General features: G+C 36.8%; 1 protein-coding gene across 8 annotated transcripts in view; it reads right to left on the reverse strand.

The window, feature by feature from the left end:
- Tp63 (tumor protein p63) overlaps nucleotides 1-21218 on the reverse strand; it is a 211521-nt gene that overhangs the window by 13875 nt on the left and 176428 nt on the right. For 2 of the 8 annotated variants that reach the window (XM_042669708.1, XM_042669700.1), the window contains 6 exons: nucleotides 17096-17282; nucleotides 15583-15698; nucleotides 14549-14658; nucleotides 13735-13871; nucleotides 12285-12367; nucleotides 9253-9389 (listed from right to left, as the gene is read on the reverse strand). In XM_042669708.1, the coding sequence (XP_042525642.1) occupies nucleotides 9253-9389; nucleotides 12285-12367; nucleotides 13735-13871; nucleotides 14549-14658; nucleotides 15583-15698; nucleotides 17096-17282 (770 nt within the window). Of the gene's footprint in view, nucleotides 1-2622; nucleotides 3193-9252; nucleotides 9390-12284; nucleotides 12368-13734; nucleotides 13872-14548; nucleotides 14659-15582; nucleotides 15699-17095; nucleotides 17283-21218 lie in introns of those variants that run through there. The other 6 variants (XM_042669742.1, XM_042669716.1, XM_042669759.1 and 3 more) reach the window with 5 other exon arrangements.

The following is a 21218-nucleotide window of genomic DNA, read 5'->3' on the forward strand; positions in this document are numbered from 1 at the left end:
CAAAAAAAAAATCAGACTTTTAGAGCTAGGTGGATTTCAGATCATCCAGGTTTAGAAATCAGATTTCCTGATTCCAGCTCTACTATCTATGTGATGAGATTCATGTGGTAAGGTATGTGTTCTAATAAGGCACAATTATCCTTTTAATTTGCCAAAGAGGCCTAGAATTCTGCTAGATTCATTTGAGTTAAATGTTCCATTGCTAGTTTAAAAGGCAACAGTCTAATAGAATTTGGAAAGATGTTTGGAAAATTTGACTTCATTAAACCATTTCGGAATGCAGAATTTGAGAAGGTAAAGGATTAGCGAGGGGAGAGCAGAATAACCCTGCTATTAGGAAGATCATAAAAGGGGGTAATGAAGACACATAAAATATGAGGAAAGAATTGAAACTCTTCTAAATATTTCCCAGTGCTGTCCTATTTGTGACCTTTCCATCTGAGTAATATTGAGTCCAAAGACTCAAGGTCATCACTGACTCTCTGGTAGGTCAATGAAGTTTTAAAATAGATTCTATTATTTTAAATGTGTGTATTATACAAAACTTACTATAAACACATCAAAAAATTACATAAGAATCTGCTGAAAGAAAATAAAAATCCTGAAAGCAAGAGTTAATGTTAAAAACTAAACTTAGCTGAGCATTGGTGGCTCACGCGTGTAATCCTAGCTACTCAGTAGGCTGAGTTCTGAGGATGATGGTTCAAAGCCAGCCCTGGAAGGAAAGTCCATGAGACTCTTGTCTCCAATAAACCACTAGAAAACAGGAAGTGGCACCGTGGCTCAACGGTAGAGCGCTTGCCTTGAGCTGAAGAGCGCAGGAATAGCGTCCAAGTCCAGAGTTCAAGCCCCATGACTGACAAAAAAAAAAACAAACTAAACTAAACTTACCAATTATTTGAAATATTTATAAATTGGTTTATCCAACCAAAAACCCTTGGCAAATGTAACAAGACCATCTCATTTTACTAATAATTTTTCATCAAATATAAAGTTTTTATTGCTTATCTAAATACAATACTGAAGTTATTTCATTTAGGACAATTTCTTTTGAAGGTTTAACAATTAGTCAAAATATAGTGTGTGTATATATGATATATTATATAGGCATGTAGACATACTTAAATATGTATGTGTTTATACATACATACATACACATGTATATATGTATGCATATATATAGCAAGAAACATATGTATGTATATATATATTATATATGTGTGTGTGTGTGTGTGTGTGTGTGTGTGTGTGTGTGTGTGTGTATACATGGCAAGAATTCTCTCCACATCCCCACTAGAGATTTCTGGCCAAGCAATTTCTACCAAAGTATTTACTAAATATAGATTTAATTTAAATTTGTTTTAATAGATTTCACAATTTAATATACAATTTGGGGGTTGCTCAGTGACATCAATACCACTTTGGTGTTTTGGGATGCAACAAATGATCATAGGGCTAAATGGTGTTTTAAGTTAGTTTAGACATTGTAATTCATTTTTCATATTGATGATCTTGATACAAAGTCTTCCAAACAAAAGCAACAACTAGTAACAGAGGAAATGTAAACAGAACCCAAACTGAATGTTCTATTGCTCCTGTTCTTAATACAATACTTCAAGCACTTGTATAGACATATTCTTGTATTTAAGGGGAAATAAAAGCAAGAGAAACAGAAACCAAAACTTTGAGATAAACCAAGATGCAAAAGTTTATTGAAAATTAAAATCACACATCCATAAAACAACAGCCTCAATAACAAGAAATCATTGTCCTGGTGACAGAGAATGAAGTGCTGGTGATCTGGTGTGGGAAGGTGGGGGAGAGCCTTTACATTAGTATTATAAAGTGTTTTTAAAATGGAAAGAAACAGAGATTCTGTAAACTCTTTGGGTTAGAAATAAAAAGTAAAACAAAAGTCATTTATTTTTTCTATCTATAATTTCTAGTCCAGAGGAATTGATATGACCATGTGCCTGCTTAGAAGTCACTTAATTACAACCTAATTCTCCAGGATAAACGTACTAAACAGTATCATAATCCACGTACTAAACAGTATCATAATCCAGCTGGTTTTATGTTAGGCAAAAGAGATGGCCTAGAGCTCCAATTAAACAAATGAACCATAGATTTGGTGAGAGTACTTTGAACTACTTTTGGGGTCTTTAACAATGGTAAATTAGTATCTAGGGTATTACTAGTGGGTTGGCTTTATCTTTCTATTTACACCACAAAATTAGTTTCCCTGCTTTGGGATCTACACAACAGTTTTGGGCACAGAACACTAAGGTTTCAAATGCAAATAGGGCTGTTATATCAGATATTAATATTTGGTAGCAGAGATAGGATTTGACAGCATTAATTAACTTCTACCTATATATGAAGAGAGGATTCTAATAATGCAGGTTCTGTAAAAGAAGAAAAGAATGCCCCCCCAAATACTAGCTAGTTATAGTAATCACCACTCTGCCCAGCAGTACATTTGACATCTTAGTCTTCACTACTTGCAGTATTACTGCATGACCAGCATCTAAAGAGTCTGACTGATTCTCAGTCAACTACAATTTATAACAATTAATAGACATTAACTTGTTTTTTCTCCTTTTCAAAAAAAGACATCTTAAGTTTGAGACCTGCTCAAAAGCTTCATTATGAGTTTTAGAAATACAACAGAAAGCAACAGAAGAGGAGTCTCATAAACATTGTAATACCCTTTCCCCACCTGATCCCCTCCCTCCCAGGAAACAACAAAAAGCTCACAAAACATACACAACAGTGGTTCCTGTCCAACCAATGCTGGATCTAAGGATACAAAATCTGCAGCAAGCATACTTTCTTGTAAAGTTTTGAGTCCCTTCAAAAGAGTCTTTCTCACTAGTGGCAGTGTGCCTTTGAGCAGTTGAGTCTCTGAGCCAAAATGTCTTCAAGTTCTATTTATGAGAGCTGGGTATAAACACACACACAACACACACACACACACACACACACACACACACACACACACACACACACACAACACACACACACACACATACACGGAAACATAATGACCTCACACACTCAAATACAGAAATGGGGTTCTATGGGTACACTGACTGGTTTGGGGGGTTGGAATGTCTAAAGAAGATGTCAGATTGTTTCGGAGTTTCTCTCCGGGGCTCCACAAGCTCATTCCTGAAGCAGGCTGAAAGGAGACTGCAGAGAGGAACCAGAGAAAAGAGAAGATGAAGGCTTAGGGCTCCATATATTCACATCAAATGAATATAGAAACATATTCCTCACACCTTCATGATCATAGTGTAGAGAGAAACAAATGCCCAAGAAACTATTTTCGTTCCTTCCTTTTTATCCTCTTTTATAATAGAAATCTTCTCAAGAACCAGATGAAAAAGAAGTGGGAAAGGCAGTAGTAGTTAACCAGAATCACTGGAGGAAATTGTTTTGTTTTGTTTTAATTTTACTTCTCCTGATCCCTTCTGAGATCAGGTTATGGCTCAGGTCTATCTGTCTATCTATCTATCTATCTATCTATCTATCTATCTATCTATCTATCTATCTATCTATCTGTCTGTCTGTCTGTCTGTCTGTCTGTCTGTCTGTCTGTCTGTCTGTCTGTCTGTCTGTATGTCTGTCTCTCTGTCTGTCTGTCTGTCTAAATAAGTTCACTAAGGCGAGTCATTTGGGGATTATGGAGACAAGGTAAGTGGAGATGCCTAGCACAGGGTTTGGCAAAAGGGTTACTAGACTCACTCAATTAATTGAAAAAAAAAAAGGAATGCAGAAACAAGAATAAACCTCCATCTTATGAAAAATGTCATCTGTCCAATTATTATACCTCATTACTCTTTTGTTTAGTCAAAATATGAAGTATGAAGAAATATGATCTTATCAGTATGGGGGCTGTGTCATCATGTATTTGTAAAGAACTATTAATGAGCATTTTGTATGTGCCCAGATTGAGGTGGATAAATATCTTAATCCCTGCAGTCACAAACTTGGCCTATAAATGCATATATCAAACTCATAAAAGCAACTTTTGCATAATTAAGAAATCAATTATACCATAACTATGTCAGGAACAAGCCCTGTTATTTGGCTAAAGGTTGTGCAACCCTAAGAACTATTTGGGAACTGTTTCCCAGACTGGCTTTTTGAATCGTGTATTTGTTTATTCCTTTCAAAGGAACAAGCCATGTTTACTTGTTTTGCAATTCAATAAACCAGCAAGAATTTGTAGGTTCTTAACAAAATACTCCAGAATACATATTAGAAGGAAAATACATTATTCCCAACTAAAAAACAAACAAAAAAAACTTTCTTAACTTTTTCAGGTACTAACATTGGGGCCCTTTTCTTGTAGCAAGGATTAGCAATATGCACAGATCAAACTAATGCTCTAGCTATGGTCCCAGTATATTGATAGATCACAAGCATTCAAACTTTAAGACCTAGAACCAATATCAGATCAGTGATGAGTTATGCAAATGTAGAGAAATAATTGAATTTGAATTTAGAGTTTTTCTTTATGCCAATTTAGGGATAATAAATCTCAGTCTTGAAAATGTCATAACAGATACGGGAGATTCAAAAATTACATGGTTTAAGCTATGAAAGAACATGTGAATTTTTATGACAACTCTAGGCTGGAATCCAATGAAATTGTCAATGCTTTTATTATTATTATTATCACTATTACTGCTGCTACTATTGTTATTTTTAATCTGCAGAGCTGGCATGTTCAAATATTCTGGAAATGTGGAGAACATCTCCTTCAATTTAGACATAATAGCATTATCAGTTTAGATAGTTTGGATATTTATGTTTTCTTCTGTGTCCTGTATTAATAATGTTGAAAATACTTCTAGCTTGTTCCTTAGCTACATGAAGCTGAGGAACAAATAACAGCTTTCTTGAAGATAATCATAGCCAAGAGTTCTTTTTTTTCCTTTCTTGTACTGGTCCTGGAGGCTTGAATTCAGGGCCTGGGCACTGTCTGAGAGCTTTTGTTCCCAAACACTTGAGCCACAGCTCTAATTAGACTTTATATGATAATTTACTAGAGATGAATTTCACAGACTTTTCTACCTGGGCTGGCTTCAAATTGAGATTCTGAGATCTCAGCCTTCTGAATAAGTAGGCTCACAGGTGTGAACCTGTAAAGATACTAAGAAAATTTTCTGGTAGGAAGAAAGAAACTGCACTACATCAAAGTGTAACTAAGTCATGTTGTTTGAAAACAGAATGGAAGCCAAGAAGGAGGGTAAGCTACACTAAAAATTTAAAATAAAAAATGAAATAGTACAGGTTGAAACATAAAAGTCAAAGACTGCTAAATAGTTACCAACTAACTTCAGTAGAGCTGTATTAAGAGCCACTATTCCTTGAAAATAGAAAGATAGGAATTTAGAGTAAAAAATGGGTCTAAAATATCCTCTTATTTGATTCTGGCTTCTACAAACATAGCAGCCTATTTTTTTTAACCAATGTGGGCATGTTAATGAAAATATTATAATGATTTAATTTACAGCAATTCAGCATGAAATTTGTCTTCCATAAAGTCTACGTTCATGAAGGTAATTGTGAAGAAACTTAAAAAGAAAAAGCATGCACAAATGCACAGCAAGCTGAGAAAAAAAAAAAACAACATGTTGGGAATCTAACAGAAGTGATTAAACTAGAAATACTTAACTGTTGCCATATAGAAAGTATATTCTTTCTCACCAGTTTTCCCTCTACTGTGAAAAACTATACAACTGATTTCTTACCATCCTACAATTGGTGATATATTTTGGAAGGGCAATCATAGGCTATTAGGTGTTTCCTACATTGATTTACCCTTTTCCAATCATGACCAAGAAATTCCATTTATATTTTTTCTTTATCTAGTCACTCTTGCTTTTCTGAGAGATCTGCATACATTTTTTTAATTGGGGGAAAAAGCTTAGTTGATGAACAGAACGATGGGGGAATGTATATAGCTGCATGTCAATGTTTGGAGATTCATGTGTATATATAATATTGCAAAGGTGTAATTAGACTAAATATCTATATTCTGCAATGATTTTTCACTCTGTTAGATTTCCATGTACGAGTTATCACAATTGTGAGATATAAACACAAAACATGCATAGGATTTTTTTAGTCTCTAGAGAACTATGAAGCTAATTCCTCACTATTTATCTCTGCCCATCTATATAAAGGATTGAAAGTATATTCCTAAAAATCTTTTGAGTTTGTATCACAAGTAGAATTTTTAGAATAATTTTCTTCTCTGCTAGAGTAGTTTTTTTTTTTTTTTTTTACAAAATATAGATACATGAAAATTCTTTTAGAGCAATGCAAGCCAATTAGACAACAAATACTGGCTAATTTATGAGGACATTAGGCTATATAGTTCCCTGTATACTCTGTGAACAAGCATGAATAGCATATGCCCAATGAATGATGTTTGTTATTCCTCCTAGATTGTACTCTCAGATTCTAGAGTAATTTATATTAGTTATTTTCAATTGTCTTCACTTATACAATACTTAGAATAAATTCTAGAGCATTCTGACAATTCTAAGAGTCATGTGTTTAGAATTGGCCACTAAATTGTAAATTAAGGGAAGGTAAGCATTCCATCTTTCCCAGCTCTCTCAGAAAGTCAATTATTGCAGAAAGTCAAATACTGCAATAATAAACAAGGGAATTATGTCATCAACTATATTTTGTATCTGGATAAGACTGCCTCAATCCCTAAGATAGAAAAATTTCTGTTAAAGGCAGTTGTGATTTTTATTAGCAGCATGTCACTTAAAATCTCACTTCAGGATTTCTCTTCTTTTAATAACTCTCTATCTCAGAATCTACATATTATGGACCAAACAAAAGCTGTACATTAAGCAAAGAGAGAAGAGCCATTTATTTATCTACAAAGAATGTTGTGTTTAGTGGCATGGCTCAAATCCCATCCATAAATCAACATGGATTTAAATTTTTTTAATTGGGAAGGGCTATTCAAAGGAGAACATTTCATGACATATAAAAATGATATAATATTCAAGTGTCAGTGTCCATAAAGTCTGATTGTAACAGCCCCTTTCATCATTTTTTACAATGTAATCTACTGTTACTTTTCATTTACACCACATAACTGAGATTATCTGAATGAAAAAGTCTAAAATATTTATTGCCTCTGTTTTACAGAAAAATAGTATTTACCAACCCCTGTGCTACATAGTCAGACTCTTTACTGCCAACTGGAAAAGATCAGAAACAGAATGACAAAACTAATTCAGCACAATATGCTACTGTGTAATTCTCCTGGAGTCATTTTGGCTGAGTTGAGCTTTTCCACAGTGAACCAAAGTTAATCTGGGAGTGTTGCCTAGTTCCATGACATGCAATAACTCTCCTCAGGGAAGGCTCTTAGCCGCTTTAGGTCTGTCAGTGCTGCTCCAGGTCTCTGTTGCTTTGATCTTCCTTGTATAATTTTTATAAGAACTAAGTCAATTTTGTACTTGAATATATTAACATACTTTTCCATCGAATACTCCAAAGAATCCATCTGATTGGCTATAGAAATCCTGTCAGCAACTAAGAGTTCAGATTCTCTTCTGCAATACTCTATGTCCTCAAGGACTCACTCAATGAAACATTTTGATCAGCTTTATGTACAAAACCATTTATCTCTAAATTGCCAAACTTCCATGCTAAAAGCAAATGATGAAATTCCTTCCAGCTTTTAAGGATCTTAAATGTTCAAATAGCTTACAGTCTTTTGAAGAGAGCATGCTTATTACTCATTCCTCTGCTGCTCATGCGCAGTACCTTCACAGGTACGTAGAAATGACCCCTGACTACAGCAGACACATCCCAGCCTCCTCAATCACATTTGTCTTGTCTTAAAATTTTTGAACAAAGATCCATTTCATTACAGTTTCTATAACTACCTCCCAATAATAGCCAATAACAGCAGAACAGAACCTTTATTTATTGTCCATTTGCCTTTCTTTTGCAAAGTATCATCTCTGCTCAGGCAAGACAGTTTGTTACTTCATTTGTTTCTGCTTCAATGTTAAATGCTACCCTACGCGGTGGCTCAAATTTGTCATCCCAGCTACTTGGGAGGAAGAGATGAAGAGAATTGCAGATCAAGGCCAGACTAGATGAAAAGTTAGGGGGAACCTAGATCAACAAATATGCCACACAGGACAGTATGCATTTATAACCACAGCTATGCAAATACATAAGTAAGAGGATTGTGGACTCAAGTCAATCCCTATCAAAAACATGAAACACTAACTGAAATAACTTTAAAAAAATAAAGGACTGGGGTATGGATCAAATGAAAGCGTGTCTGCTTAGCAAGTGCAAGGCCCGAGTTCAAAACTTGGTATTGTCAATCAATAGCTGATTTATTCTGTGCTAAGTTTTTACAGTAGTCAGCAAAACTTCTAGCACACATACAGCGTCCTAATTAGACTAACAATGGTGATTCTTAACCACTAAAGGTAAGTATAAACAAAGCCCTCATTGGCCAACCTCTCATCCTTTCATAAGAGCTATTCTCTATTGTTAGTCATAAAACAATTAACATCATCAGAGATCCAAGAGCAAAGGATAAACTCAATATGCAAATATGTTATATGCATATGTTAATATGGTTGCAAAATCTCTCCAATGTATATAAAAATGTATTGCTCCAAGACAATCCAGAGTTAGGATATTAAGACTTGGCAAGACAATATGACTTTGACCTTCTGCTTTCAGACATGGTCTCAATGACTATTCCATAGGTTGCAGAATACTTTTCAACAAACCAGGCCAGACTGAGCTACATATCAAAGACCTGCTTCAAACATAATATACATACTCTAATAACATGAAGAATTCTTTTCAATAAAGCAAGCAAGTCCTAGTGCAGTAAAACCTTCTTTCCCCAGTCTATAGTAGTGTCCCAAAAGTAGATTATATACATTCCAGGAGATGTACATGACAGTGTATCCAAATGAGGGAAAGGTTTCTGTTTCTAAATATACACGTTATTATTAGAATTGAGTGTTAGTAAATGTTAGTGGGAGTCTTTGAATCCATTTTATAGTACAGGTGAAATTCTATATATATAGAATAGTAAGCAGCACTCCTGCTGAATCTATAGTGAACTACTGTCTAGTAACAGCCATTTCTCCACTGCCCATCAACCACTCTCTTGCTGATACAAATAAGAAATCACCCTGTTCATGCTTTCTGAAATGACACAATGACACTCACTGTTTCTGAAGTAAGTGCTGGTGCTGCTGCTGTTGCTGCTGCCTGTAGGTTTCAATTGTGTGCTGAGGAAGGTACTGCATGAGCTCCAGGGATTCTTTGATCTTCAACAGCATCTCATAAGTCTCACGGCCTCTCACCTATGCAAGAGAGCAGAAGGAAAAACTCAGAACTGGTGAAAGTCAGTCAGTCAATCAATCCTCAGCATTCATAAATTCTGCCTTTGTAATCTGGCCTGCTTGCTCACACGTATTTGTGAGATGAAGATCAACATTCCTGACACTTCCGCAGTCATTTAACAGATGTGAACCGCAATGAACAGTTGAGACACCTAAGCATGTTCTCAATTCAGGGTGAGGGGAGAGGTGTTCTGCTTTCTTGTTTCAACACTTAGCTGTGAATAAGGGTAGTTTTTACAGTCTTCTAGTACCACATTGTTTGGTGAGAGATTTTGTTGTTTAAAATAGATCGCAAATATAATGCTCAAGTACCCATTCATGTCCCTATGGCCATGCTGTGACTTATGGAAAAAACTTTTATTAGCTCATCTTCATCTAAGAGTTGTTGGCTGTAACTTCAGTGTTAAATGAATCAACAGGAGATACTGTAGGTGTCTATTTAAAGACACATAGGTTACAGAGTGATACAGTGATTGGTGGGAGAAATATGGGAATGGGAGACTCACAGGAACCTAATCCTATGTTTATCCCAGGAGCAATGACTCATTCGTTATGCAACTGTGTAAGACATAACTACAATGAAAAAGGACCATCAAGTGTAACTATTTCTGAACGGACAAAAGTTTTCAGCATGAAAACAAAAGTTTTCAAACATGAGTGCTTTTAAAGAAAGTCTCCTGGAAGCATTCAAAAGGAAAGATAAGGGCCAGGCTTGAAACGGGGCAAGCAGTATTCAGGAAATTAGGAAGGCCCTGGGAGGGAGTATACATTTCAATTCTGGACTCCAGACACCTTTACCGGCCTTACTCAGTCCCTGCCCTAAGCACAAGAGACAAAAATTGCCAGAAACAACAACAAAAAAATGTTGACTTACTTTTTCTTGTGTTAGGTGAACAAGCCTTAGAAAGGAATGTTACTCCACTCATCCCAGACCTGGACTCCCTTCTCTGAGATCTTTTGATTTCTAACATTATTCCTTCTGGTGTGAGTGCTTTGCTCTAGTGAGGCATTGATTTCATGATATTATAAGGCTTTGTGTCCTTAGCCAAAAGCAAACAAGTTCTTTGATGGTAAGAATTGGGTCCCCCTGTCGCTAATTTGTATGAGTCCAGGTTCTCTGTCACTCAACAAGAGCATACTAAAAACTTACAGGTTCCCACCCCCACCTTTTCCTTTGTTGGCCTAAGTTTTCACTAATCTTTTTTTTTTTAATTTTGCATTTATTTATTTATAGTGAAAATACTGTACAGAGGGGTTACAATTACATGGGCAAGATAATGAGTACATTTCTTATCAAGCATTGTAGCCTCCTCCTTTGTTTCCCCTTCTCATCCAGTTTTCACTAATCTTAATATGTAACTCATTACAAGTAATTCCTTCATCAGCACTGAAATCTGGCTAAAATTTCACATATCTCTCATCCCATTTTATCATTCAACAACATATGCAAGTCTTTCAGGATATCGGAATAATAATGTTTTACTTAGAGGTCACAAGTCAGTTTCTCACATGTGCCCTGAAAAACAAGAAACTGAGAAATGAGCTGACTGGATGTCTGACTGACAGGTAGACAGGCAACTTATTTCCCTAAAGGCTAGGATCCAAGGAAGGAGAGGAGGGGGCGTGGCACACCCAACACTGTTGAGTTGCTTTAGGTCCAGTCCACATAGAGAGGTAGCCCAGTCATGTTCCCTAGACCTGCCTACCAGTGTCTCCATTCAGTTTAGATGGCATTAGGGCTAAAATGGTCACCCAAATTTTGCCACTCTCAATGGTAAAGACCTCAGGAAATAAGGATTCAATAAACTGCAACCATAATCTAATAATAATGTCCTTATTAGTGACCCAGAGAGGCAATAAACTGTCATTGTAGGTATAAATGATATCCTTACATAGTAAGTCTTACATAATATTCCTCTCACTATTCACATATGAATGATGATTCTGCCTTGTTTAGCCTAACTCACAGAAATGATTTATGACTAAGGTGGCTGAAGTGTTCCTTACCTGGGGTTGATGATTATGCAGCACTGTCTACTTGTATCAAGTTATAATACTATACCCCCATAATAAAATATCCCAGTAGAAATAGACAAGTACAAATAGAAAGCATAGAACTCTCTAAAATTGGTAAGTTATTTGTAAACAATTTGTGACAAACTTGGGATGGTCATGACATGTAGGATAATCTCATTATTCACAGATAAATGAGCAAATTAATTTTAAATATGTGTGTAAAAATGTTCTACTAGCAGGGCTAGTCTTGATTGGGTACAAAAGTGAGTAGAAGAGCTAAAACTAGCTGTGGACAAAAGAATAACTGCATGATTCTTTTTTTAAGGAAAAAAGTTGCCTTTTCTATACTTAATTTTACTGTTCCTTTCCATCATCATAAATTGAATGTATATTTCTGTCTTTATATTTTGAAATCTTAAATCCCAATCAACAAGGTGATATTCAGAAACAGGACTTTTTGCAGGTTGTATAGGTCATGAAAGAGGATCCTTCTAGAATAGGATTTACATCTTTCAGAAAGAAATGCAAGTGTTTTCACTTGGGCTTTCAATCCCTAAAATTTAGATACAAGGCAAAGACAGTCATGTGCCTCTGAAAAAGTGGGCCCTTACCAGAACTGAAGAGGTGGCACTTTAACCTGGGACTTACATTTTACAGGACTGTGAGACATAAATTGCTTTTGGGTCTCAGATATCTCATATAGTTCCTTTGTTGTTACAGCTTTAACTGACTGCAATTGTTTCTTTCCTATTGCTGTAGATAACTGCATGTGTCTTCTTAGGGAAAGCTCATTCATACGAGGTTAAGTGAAGCAACGATGAATGTACAAAGGATACTCACTGGTAAGTATAGAAGCTCATCATCTGGGGATCTTCGTTTCTTGATAGATGTCATCTGGATGCCATGTGTGTTCTGACGAAAAGCTAGTAGAGAAAATTAATTCAACTTTCACTCTGGGAATGTGTCTGAAGCAAGAGTACATATTATACAAATTGGGTTATTAAACATTAATATTTAATAACATATTCTAAACAGACTCAGCAGCAGCAAGGCTTATGAGATACAGAATTCTAGTCCCAAGCATCCATGTAATGGATGATAACTGCTTTTTCATTAAATGTAATATGAGCATTATAGGAAAGGTTGGAAGCAATAAGTAAAAGAAGAAAATTTAGGGTTCTGAGAAATGTTCTTTTGTTTTAGTAATGCTGCAGGAAAGCTTGTGTCTTGCTTGTGTCTCTGAAGAACTTTTAAGAAAAGGAAGAAAATGCAGTTGTGGATTATAAGTACATGTCTATAATCTCAGCTATTTATTTGGGAGGTAGAAATAGGAGGATTGCAGTTCAGGCCAGCCTGGGCAAGGTTTAGCAAAACTATTATTCCAATGCCTCCTCCCACCTCTGGTAGTGAAGGAACTTAACCCAGGGCTTCATTCTTTTTTCATGAGAAGCTGGCTCTTTTGCATTTGAGCCATGCCTCTAGTAATGTAATTTTTGTTTAATTGGAGACACAGTCTTGAGGACTTTTCTGCCAAGACTGGCTTCAAACTATAATCCTCCAGGTCTCAGTCATCTGAGTATCTACATATTTAGGACTGCAGTGATCAGCACCTAGCTGTAAGACTCTGTCTTTTAAACAAGCTGAGTGTTGCTGTCCACATCTACAATTCCACTTACTTGGGAAACAGAGGTAGGAGCAATACGGTCTGAGGCTAGCCTGGACCAAAGTGCTAGACTTTATTTGAAAAAAAAAAAAAAATCCAACTAAAATGAAAAGGTTTGGGGTATGGCTCCAATGGTAGAATGCAAATGGTAGCTTTGAATTTTTTATTTTATTTTCTAGATCATTCCTCTCTTATGGAGGAAAGTGTATGCTATAGAGACTGGGTTGGTAATGGTAAAAATAAAAGGCAGGAAGAGGTTCCTCAAATTCCAATTTTTCCTAAATTAGAAATCACACCCATTCAGGATCCACGGTACAAAGACGATCCTGCTACAAAAATTTAGCCAATGATGCTCATGCTACTGGTGTAGAACTCATGTTCTGAGTAGCCCCGCATTAAAAAGAAATCCTAAGCAATGCCTATTGGCTTTGTAAAGCTGGGGTCACACCTGGAATCCGCCACGGTGCCTCCTTTAATGCTTACCATTCAACCTAGTCAGCTACTAGTCAACCTGCTAAGCGCAGCATTCTCCTCCTGGAGCCAGTGGTATCTCCTATTTAGTTTCTGTAGCCCTAGCTCTCTGGAGAAGACTCACCCCCGCCCTATTTGGTCACTACATCTACTTACGGCGCTTCGTACCATCACCGTTCTTTGTACTGTCCGAAACTTGCTGCTTGCGGATGCTGTCTTCATCTGCCTTCCTGTCTCTTCCAGGACAAGCGCAGATCCGGGCCTCAAAGCAACGGCGGCCCAGGACTTGTCCACTAAGGAATGAGAGAATCAGGGAAAGAAAAGATTAAAATCACAGGATTTTTGAAGGCCCTTCAGAGTTTTCCCACTTTTATTGTTGCTGCTGTAGGCCATTACCAACACCCTTTCAGCATGGCTGCCCTGAGTAAGGACCTCCAAAACCTGGCAGCACACAAAAGCACTTCTCTGCCACAAGCAATATTGGTACAACATTCCATTTGTTCTGCAAAGAATCTCCAAGCCATTAGCTGAGCAGCTGTATTTAGCTACATATTTTGAAGGAAACTTGAGTTAAGCCAGGGGATGTCTCCAATAAAATCCCCTTAGGCAGCCCAGACTCACTCAAAGAAACTGCTAAATGCCTTGGGGCCACATGAAAACAAACACTGTCTGATCAGAAACAATTCCAGTCAAATGTCAAGAATTCAGGTATGAAGAGACTTTTACACCTTTCCAGGTTTTCTTGCTTGCTTTTTTTTTTTTCTTTGTCTACTTTTACCCACCCTTTTCTGTCTCCACTTCTTAGATCTTTTATGTAAGTGTTTACAGCAAGGATTTAAAGCACAAAGAACAGAATTAAGGGCAGTTTTCTCTTGTGCCAGGCAAAGTGAGAGATAAGGATAGGAGAGACGCCATTTCTTGTGCCCTGTGTTTGTGATTATTGACAGTGAGCTCTCCGCAGAACACTTACTCTCTGGTTTCCAGAGTAACGATGATTAAAATTGGACGACGGTTCATCCCTCCAACACAGCTGCTGTTGCACATGAAATTATACAGGACAGTGGTAAATTCCGTGCCAACCTGAGTACAGACAAGAACACTGTGTTAGTGATGGTTTGAGTTGAGGTTCGGCCCTCTTAGTTCTTCCCTCTGTTGAAAGACCTCCACTTCTAATGGGATGTTCTCATGACACACTCTGAAATTCCACTGTGGATCCCTTTGCCTTGCCTTCTGGAAAACTTGAGATAGCCTTAACCAGAGTTTTGATCTTTGACCCTGTGCTTTTGTAGGCTGAACTACATCATCCAGTTCAAATAAACTCTATCACCTTGCTCAAGAGCACTGAAAATGGAGAGCTAAACAAAATTTCTAAAAATCACAATATCACCTCAAGGATAGTAGATATTTTCCCTATGTAGATAAAACGGGACATTGATTTGAATATACACTTCCACAAATAAAAGCCCCAGGCTAAAAAGTCCTTAGAATTAAAGCATCTGATGTGGTTATTTATGGGTAAATCAACGGAAGCCCAGTGAGGGAAAGTCACATGCTAAAGATCCAGACAGCTACCCAAAACCTGGGTCTTATTACTCCTGTGTACATTCCACCTCACTACTTGGCTTTCCACAGCAGATGTACACATTTGCCATGTTGTTTGGTGAAACTTGAGCTCAGAGATGTCTGGTAAACTCTCCCATTTACAGACCAGTCCATCACCCATTCAACTGTTAGCTGGATTAAGTATGCTGTGCATAAAACTTATTTCCAGAGTTATGAGGACAAAGAGTTATATTACCAATTAATTCACTATACATACACATTTAGATGATTTTAAGAGGAGGCATGTGAAAAGCTGTTTACAACTCATATATTTAATGACAAGGACTAACCCAGTGATAAACACTGGGGATATCTCAGTCACCAAAATGAATCCTATCTCAAGCCTACCAATCAGTTATTGTTATTCTGTATCTCTTATTTTTACTTATTCATTGATTTTACCTGAGGTGGCTCATAAGGTACCAGTACACTCTGCCTTCCTGTGATAGGGTCTTCTACATATTGGGCGTGGCTGTTCCCTTCCACTCGGATCAAATGACTAGGAGGAGCCATCTGTCCTGTAGAGCAGAAAGAGACAAAATGGTTCATTTATTTATTTACTCTCAGGATAAAACCAAATGAAGCTCCATGGACAGAGTATACTGTGGACAAGGAAATAGTCCACATAAAGGAGTAAAGATGCATCTTTGAAAAAAGGAACAGATCTCATACAGGATACAGGAAGAGAGCAGAACCTTATTAGTAATAACTAATGCAATGCAAAACTTTATTGAAGATAGTAGTCCTAATCTATGCTTTGGAGTGTAAGGTTAACCATTTAAATTTTTATAGAACTCATGATCACACCTCCGACTTCATCACGGGAACACATTCTGCAAACTTCCCTGGAAAATTGAAGGAGTTAGAAAGTTAATTTAAAAAATATCAATTCAAGAAGCAATGCTACCCTCAAATTTAGCAAAATACTAAATAAGCAGCAGAAGAGTATAAAATCAGGACTTTCACCTTAATTGTTATTTTCTCCTTTTCCATCTTTAGATATTTCTTTTGGGGGAGGGGCTGAGGAGGTAGAAGAGAGATCATAGGGCTTGAACTCTGGGCCTGAGTACTGTCCCTCAGCTCTTCAGCTCAAGGCATTCTACCACTTTGAGGCACAGCACTACTTCTGGTTTTCTGGTGGTTAATTGGAGATAAGAGTCTCAGGGACTTTTCTGCTGGGGTTGGCTTTGAACCACAATCCTCAGATCTCAGCCTCCTGAGTAACTAGGTTTACTCATGTGAGCCACCAGCGCCCAGCACTCCATCTTTAGATATAAACATATCAATAATTTCTGGGTTAACTATGCTGAAAGAGTTCTAGGTAGGGGACAAGAAAATGGGAAGCATCATCTATTTTTATAAAAACCAAATAACTATCATGTAACATAAATGAGAAAACATTTAAAAATGAAGCATAAACTGAGGTAAATTGCTAATGATGCCTATTTACATGGAATATTCTTTTAAACATTTTTTTAAAATTATTAAGTAATTGTACAAATTGGTTCCAATTCCATAAGTCAGGTTATGACTTTATGGTATATTTTTAAGTAAAAAGCAGGTCACTAGGGTACAGACAATGCATACATGTAGACAGGAACTAGAAATCAGTGAAAAGTCTTCTTGTGCTAAGGAGAATTGGGGCTTTATTTCTTTCTTGTAAATATCTGTTCACTTTTTTTTCCCCTTTCCTTTTTTTTTTTTTTTTTTTTGTGGGTTGTGGGTCTTGAACTCTGGGCCTGGGCAGAACCACTGTGAGAGCCACATATGAATGTACCATTATTCTTGGATACCCTATCAGCTAAACTGGCAGCCTGAACTGATAACGAGTAGGCAGAAAATCAGAAAATAATGCTCACAGGATCCTGACCTTCAAGGAGCTCAATTGACCAGTTAAACACTCCAATGTCCTTACCCTCATTGAATTCTCGGCTCAGCTCATGGTTGGGGCACCGCTTCACCACCTCAGTGACATGCTCAGCTTTCTTGTAGACAGGCATTGCACGGATAACAGCACCCTGGGGTGGAGGGGTCATCACCTTGATCTGGATGGGACATGTCTTTGCGATTTGGCAGTATAGCTTCTTCAGCTCTGTGGAATACTGCTTAGAGAAAGGCCCAGGCAAATGGGAAAGAAGGAGAGAGCCAAGGGGAGATATTGTTACAAGTAAGACAATGAAAATACCTCTAATTTTTACAATGTTTTACACTTGTTAATCATAGGTGAGTAAACATATGACATCCAGTACTTGTATGAATCAAATTGATACCATAAAATTTTACTTTTCTACAAGATAGTACAATTATGTCACTATTTGTTCCTGTATTGGAAAGCTTGAATTCAGGGCTTTTTCCCTCAAGGTTGGTGCTCTACCACTCGAGTCACATCTGTACTTCCAGCTATTTTTTTTTATTGCTTAGACATAAAAGTCTCAAGGACTTTGCTGCTTAGGTTGGCTTTGACACCATTAATACTCAGATATCAGCCTCTTGAGTAATTAGATTATAGGTATGAGCCACTGGTGCCCAGTTTACCTTTTATTTAGGATAATAAAACAGGTCTGAAAGATTTTTTTTTTTTTAAAAATAGCACCACAAGCAACTTTATTGATTACCAGAACTAAAAGCAAAACTTCTTTCATACTTTGAGTGATGCTAAACAAACCATGAGGACTGTTTTATGCTTAGAGGATTATAATAAACCTTGTCTTTGTAATACTCCAAAGACATATATAGAGTGCTCAGGTGCTTTAATCAGATGGAGTACACGGAGGAGTGAGGGTCCACAAGACAGACTCTCCTGGCCCATCTAGTGCATTTCTATCCTGAGATCATAATGACAGAGAATGCACGATCTGAAAGGGGTAACTTGATGCAATATTCCTTTGCCTAAATGGCAAGCACAGCTAGTCATAGCACTAAAGGAGCCACGTGCAGATCTCTTAAACATTCACAGCTGAATGAAGCTTTTTCTCTCCATCCATCCTTCCTTCAGAAAGATGTTGGCTATGGTTGTTTGTTTACAGAAGTGGCAAAATGGGATACACAAGGCATGTGACCTTGAACCAAACATATCACACACACACACACACACACACACACACACACACACACACACACACACACACACACACACACACACTCCCCTCCTATGCTGCTTTCCTTCATCACTTCTCTACATTCTAATTGTAATTTATATTAAACTTTATCATCTGTGCTCTCTCGGTCAATGCCTCTTTTGCTGCATCTCTACTCAGATACTGATATGAAACCACTGGAGCATTGTAGATTCTGGCCAAGAGTGGAGCACCTAGTAACCCAAACAAAGGGTAAACACACTGCAATTTCAGGCATAAGTTGGCAGAGCCATCCTGTCAGGGAAAGACCCAGAGAGCTGGAGTCAGAGGAACAAACAAATTCCGACACAAGACAAACATCCTACAATATACACACAAAAAAGACCACATTGTTTAAAATGACTGCTTTATCTCTTACTTTTGAAATATGATATTTAAGAAAATCATGTATTTTCTTCCCTAGTTTTTCAGTGTAGGAAATTTTCAGTTAAAACGTTCCTACTTCGGGAAGAACATTGCAAAATCAGTCTTGCCTGCCCACAGGCCAAGGATTAAATAAAGTAAAAAGGGGTTTATGTAGCTTGAAGTAAAGGAAGCCTGCCAACAAACCACCACAGAAATAAAATTTGGAAAACTCTGAGTGAAACGTAGACAAATAGTTTTACTCTTCTGCTTTGAAATCATGACTTCACTAACAAAAACATTGTTTTAGGGAATATTAAGAACTCACTTTAAGGAGAACTCCCAAGAAATGGGCATATGCATTTGTGTTTTACTCAGAAAGAGCATAATATGTGTTTTAATCCTGAACTTCATAAAATGAACCTCAGGAAAAGTAGCTAAAAATCTTAAGTCTGTCAGCAAAAATTCAAAGGCAATTAAGGAATCCTTCCAAGTACATAAAGATGGCTAGGAAGAGAATAAATGTTCTTAGTAGTTTAGTTTCTTACAAGAAGCATTATTTTACAATAATTAATATATTACAAGACAAATTTGACAGACTAAAGAACGAAAGTCTAACAATAATTTTTGATATTGTCAAGGAACTAATCCTTGTGAAAGCTCAGTGATACAGATGAGAAATCAAGTTTCTAAGCTTAAATTATGACCAGTAATAATAGGTTTGTCATTCACTTAGTTATGTTATTAGAAAGTCAGTTTTCACATAACACTGTAAGGAAAGTATTATAGGTCCTTAACATCTTATCTGAAACTCCAGAGGCCAGAAGTTTCAGAATCCAGAATGGTTTAGATTTGAGAAAGCGGGGAAAGTTCATATAACACAGATCACAAACACATCTAGTAAACTAGGGTAATACTTCATACTCAAACATTAACACTTCTGTAAAATTCATAAATATACTCAATGGGAAAATCAACTGCATAGCCTCATAGTTTGCAGTTGCATGCAATTCACCAACAAGTGAGTGCATCTACCAACTTCAAAAATCAACACCAAATTTTTGGCTTTCAGCTTCTAGAACTTCAGAATTGCAGATGGTAGATAATGGGCCTGTATTATTATCCCCATTTTATAGATAAGAAAATTAAAGGACAGGGAAGACTTGCCTGAGGTCAAACCATTCCTCACCTCTCCGTTCTCTTGCAAAAGTGAACTCTTGAATTTTTACAGTTTTCTTATATACAACATTATGGCTCCTTTTTGTTTTTTTCAAGGTGAAGGAAACATGTAGACTGTCTGCTCTAGCCCTGTAATGCATCTCAAAAGTGTTCTATGTCCACAATTTCTTAGTTTAATAATTGTTCATTTAATGATGAGGAGACTAAGCTAGTGATAGAACTGAAAACATCTTGGGGTAGGTGGAAAGTCTGCCTGAGCTGTAGTGGCACTGCCTGTTGTACTTCTGATATGGCTCTGGGATGTACTTCTGGATGGCTTTTTAATGTGGATTGTTAAGAACTTGTTCTGACCCTATGTAGCTCTCTCTCCCTTTCAGCACCCACGCCTTTCCTCACTACTCCAATTTACCCTCCATGTTATACCCATACAAACTTCTTAAATACAATGGCACATTTATCCCACATGATTTAAGTGTACTATTCTATTTGGGAATAGTCCCATTTTTCCTTTCTTCTGTCCCTTGTGTTAGGACAATTGAGATATTCTTTCTAGCTAGAATGCATGTGATACTGTACTTTTCAAATTCTTCAATATTAATGATGAGTGTTTCATATTTGACTAAATCAAAATACCTGACCAGAGCCAGGATGTATTACATGTATTGCTTCTGATTCAACTACCAGGCCTTCTGTTCATTAATGGGACCAACAGGCCCCATTCTTTACAAAATCAATTCTTTGCTCCTTTATTTGCCTCACTGGTGGCAAATCAGTTCTGTGATGACACTTAATATTTTTTCCAGTACTAAATTCTGGCTCCCTGACCTATATAGTGTATTAATCATTCCTTAGGCTTTGCTACATCCTCTTCACTAACATCATCATCATTTCCAATTTTCCAGGCCTCTGTAAGATGGCCAAAATGGGAAGCTGACTTGCACCACGATTTTTAAATACACTGATGATTCATGTCAGCAAAGACTGCAAGTTTGAACACCTACAGACTCTCTTTCTCTCTCTGATTTCTAAAGTTGACTTCTAATTTGCTCCCTATCATTGACTTGAGATTTTCTAAAATCCTCATTTATGCTTTTTATTGTATGGGTCTTCAGTTTGCAGCCTTCAGAGTAGCTAGGATCACAGGTGAGCCACTGGTTCTTTTTGTTTGTTTTGTCCTTTTGCCTTTTAACAGATACCCAATTGTTTGCATACTATTTCATTGGCAACCATTCTCTTGTTGTTTTTGAAAATCATTGGGCCAATTTGTTCAGGTCTATGTCTGGATATTTTCTTCTGTTGACTTATATTTATCTCTATATGTTATATATTTATATATGATATATCTAAAGTGATGTCATATCACTTTAATTTTATACTTTA

Source organism: Dipodomys spectabilis, unplaced genomic scaffold (assembly GCF_019054845.1).
Source record: "Dipodomys spectabilis isolate Male_0828 unplaced genomic scaffold, ASM1905484v1 ptg000017l, whole genome shotgun sequence".
Lineage (NCBI taxonomy): Eukaryota > Metazoa > Chordata > Mammalia > Rodentia > Heteromyidae > Dipodomys > Dipodomys spectabilis.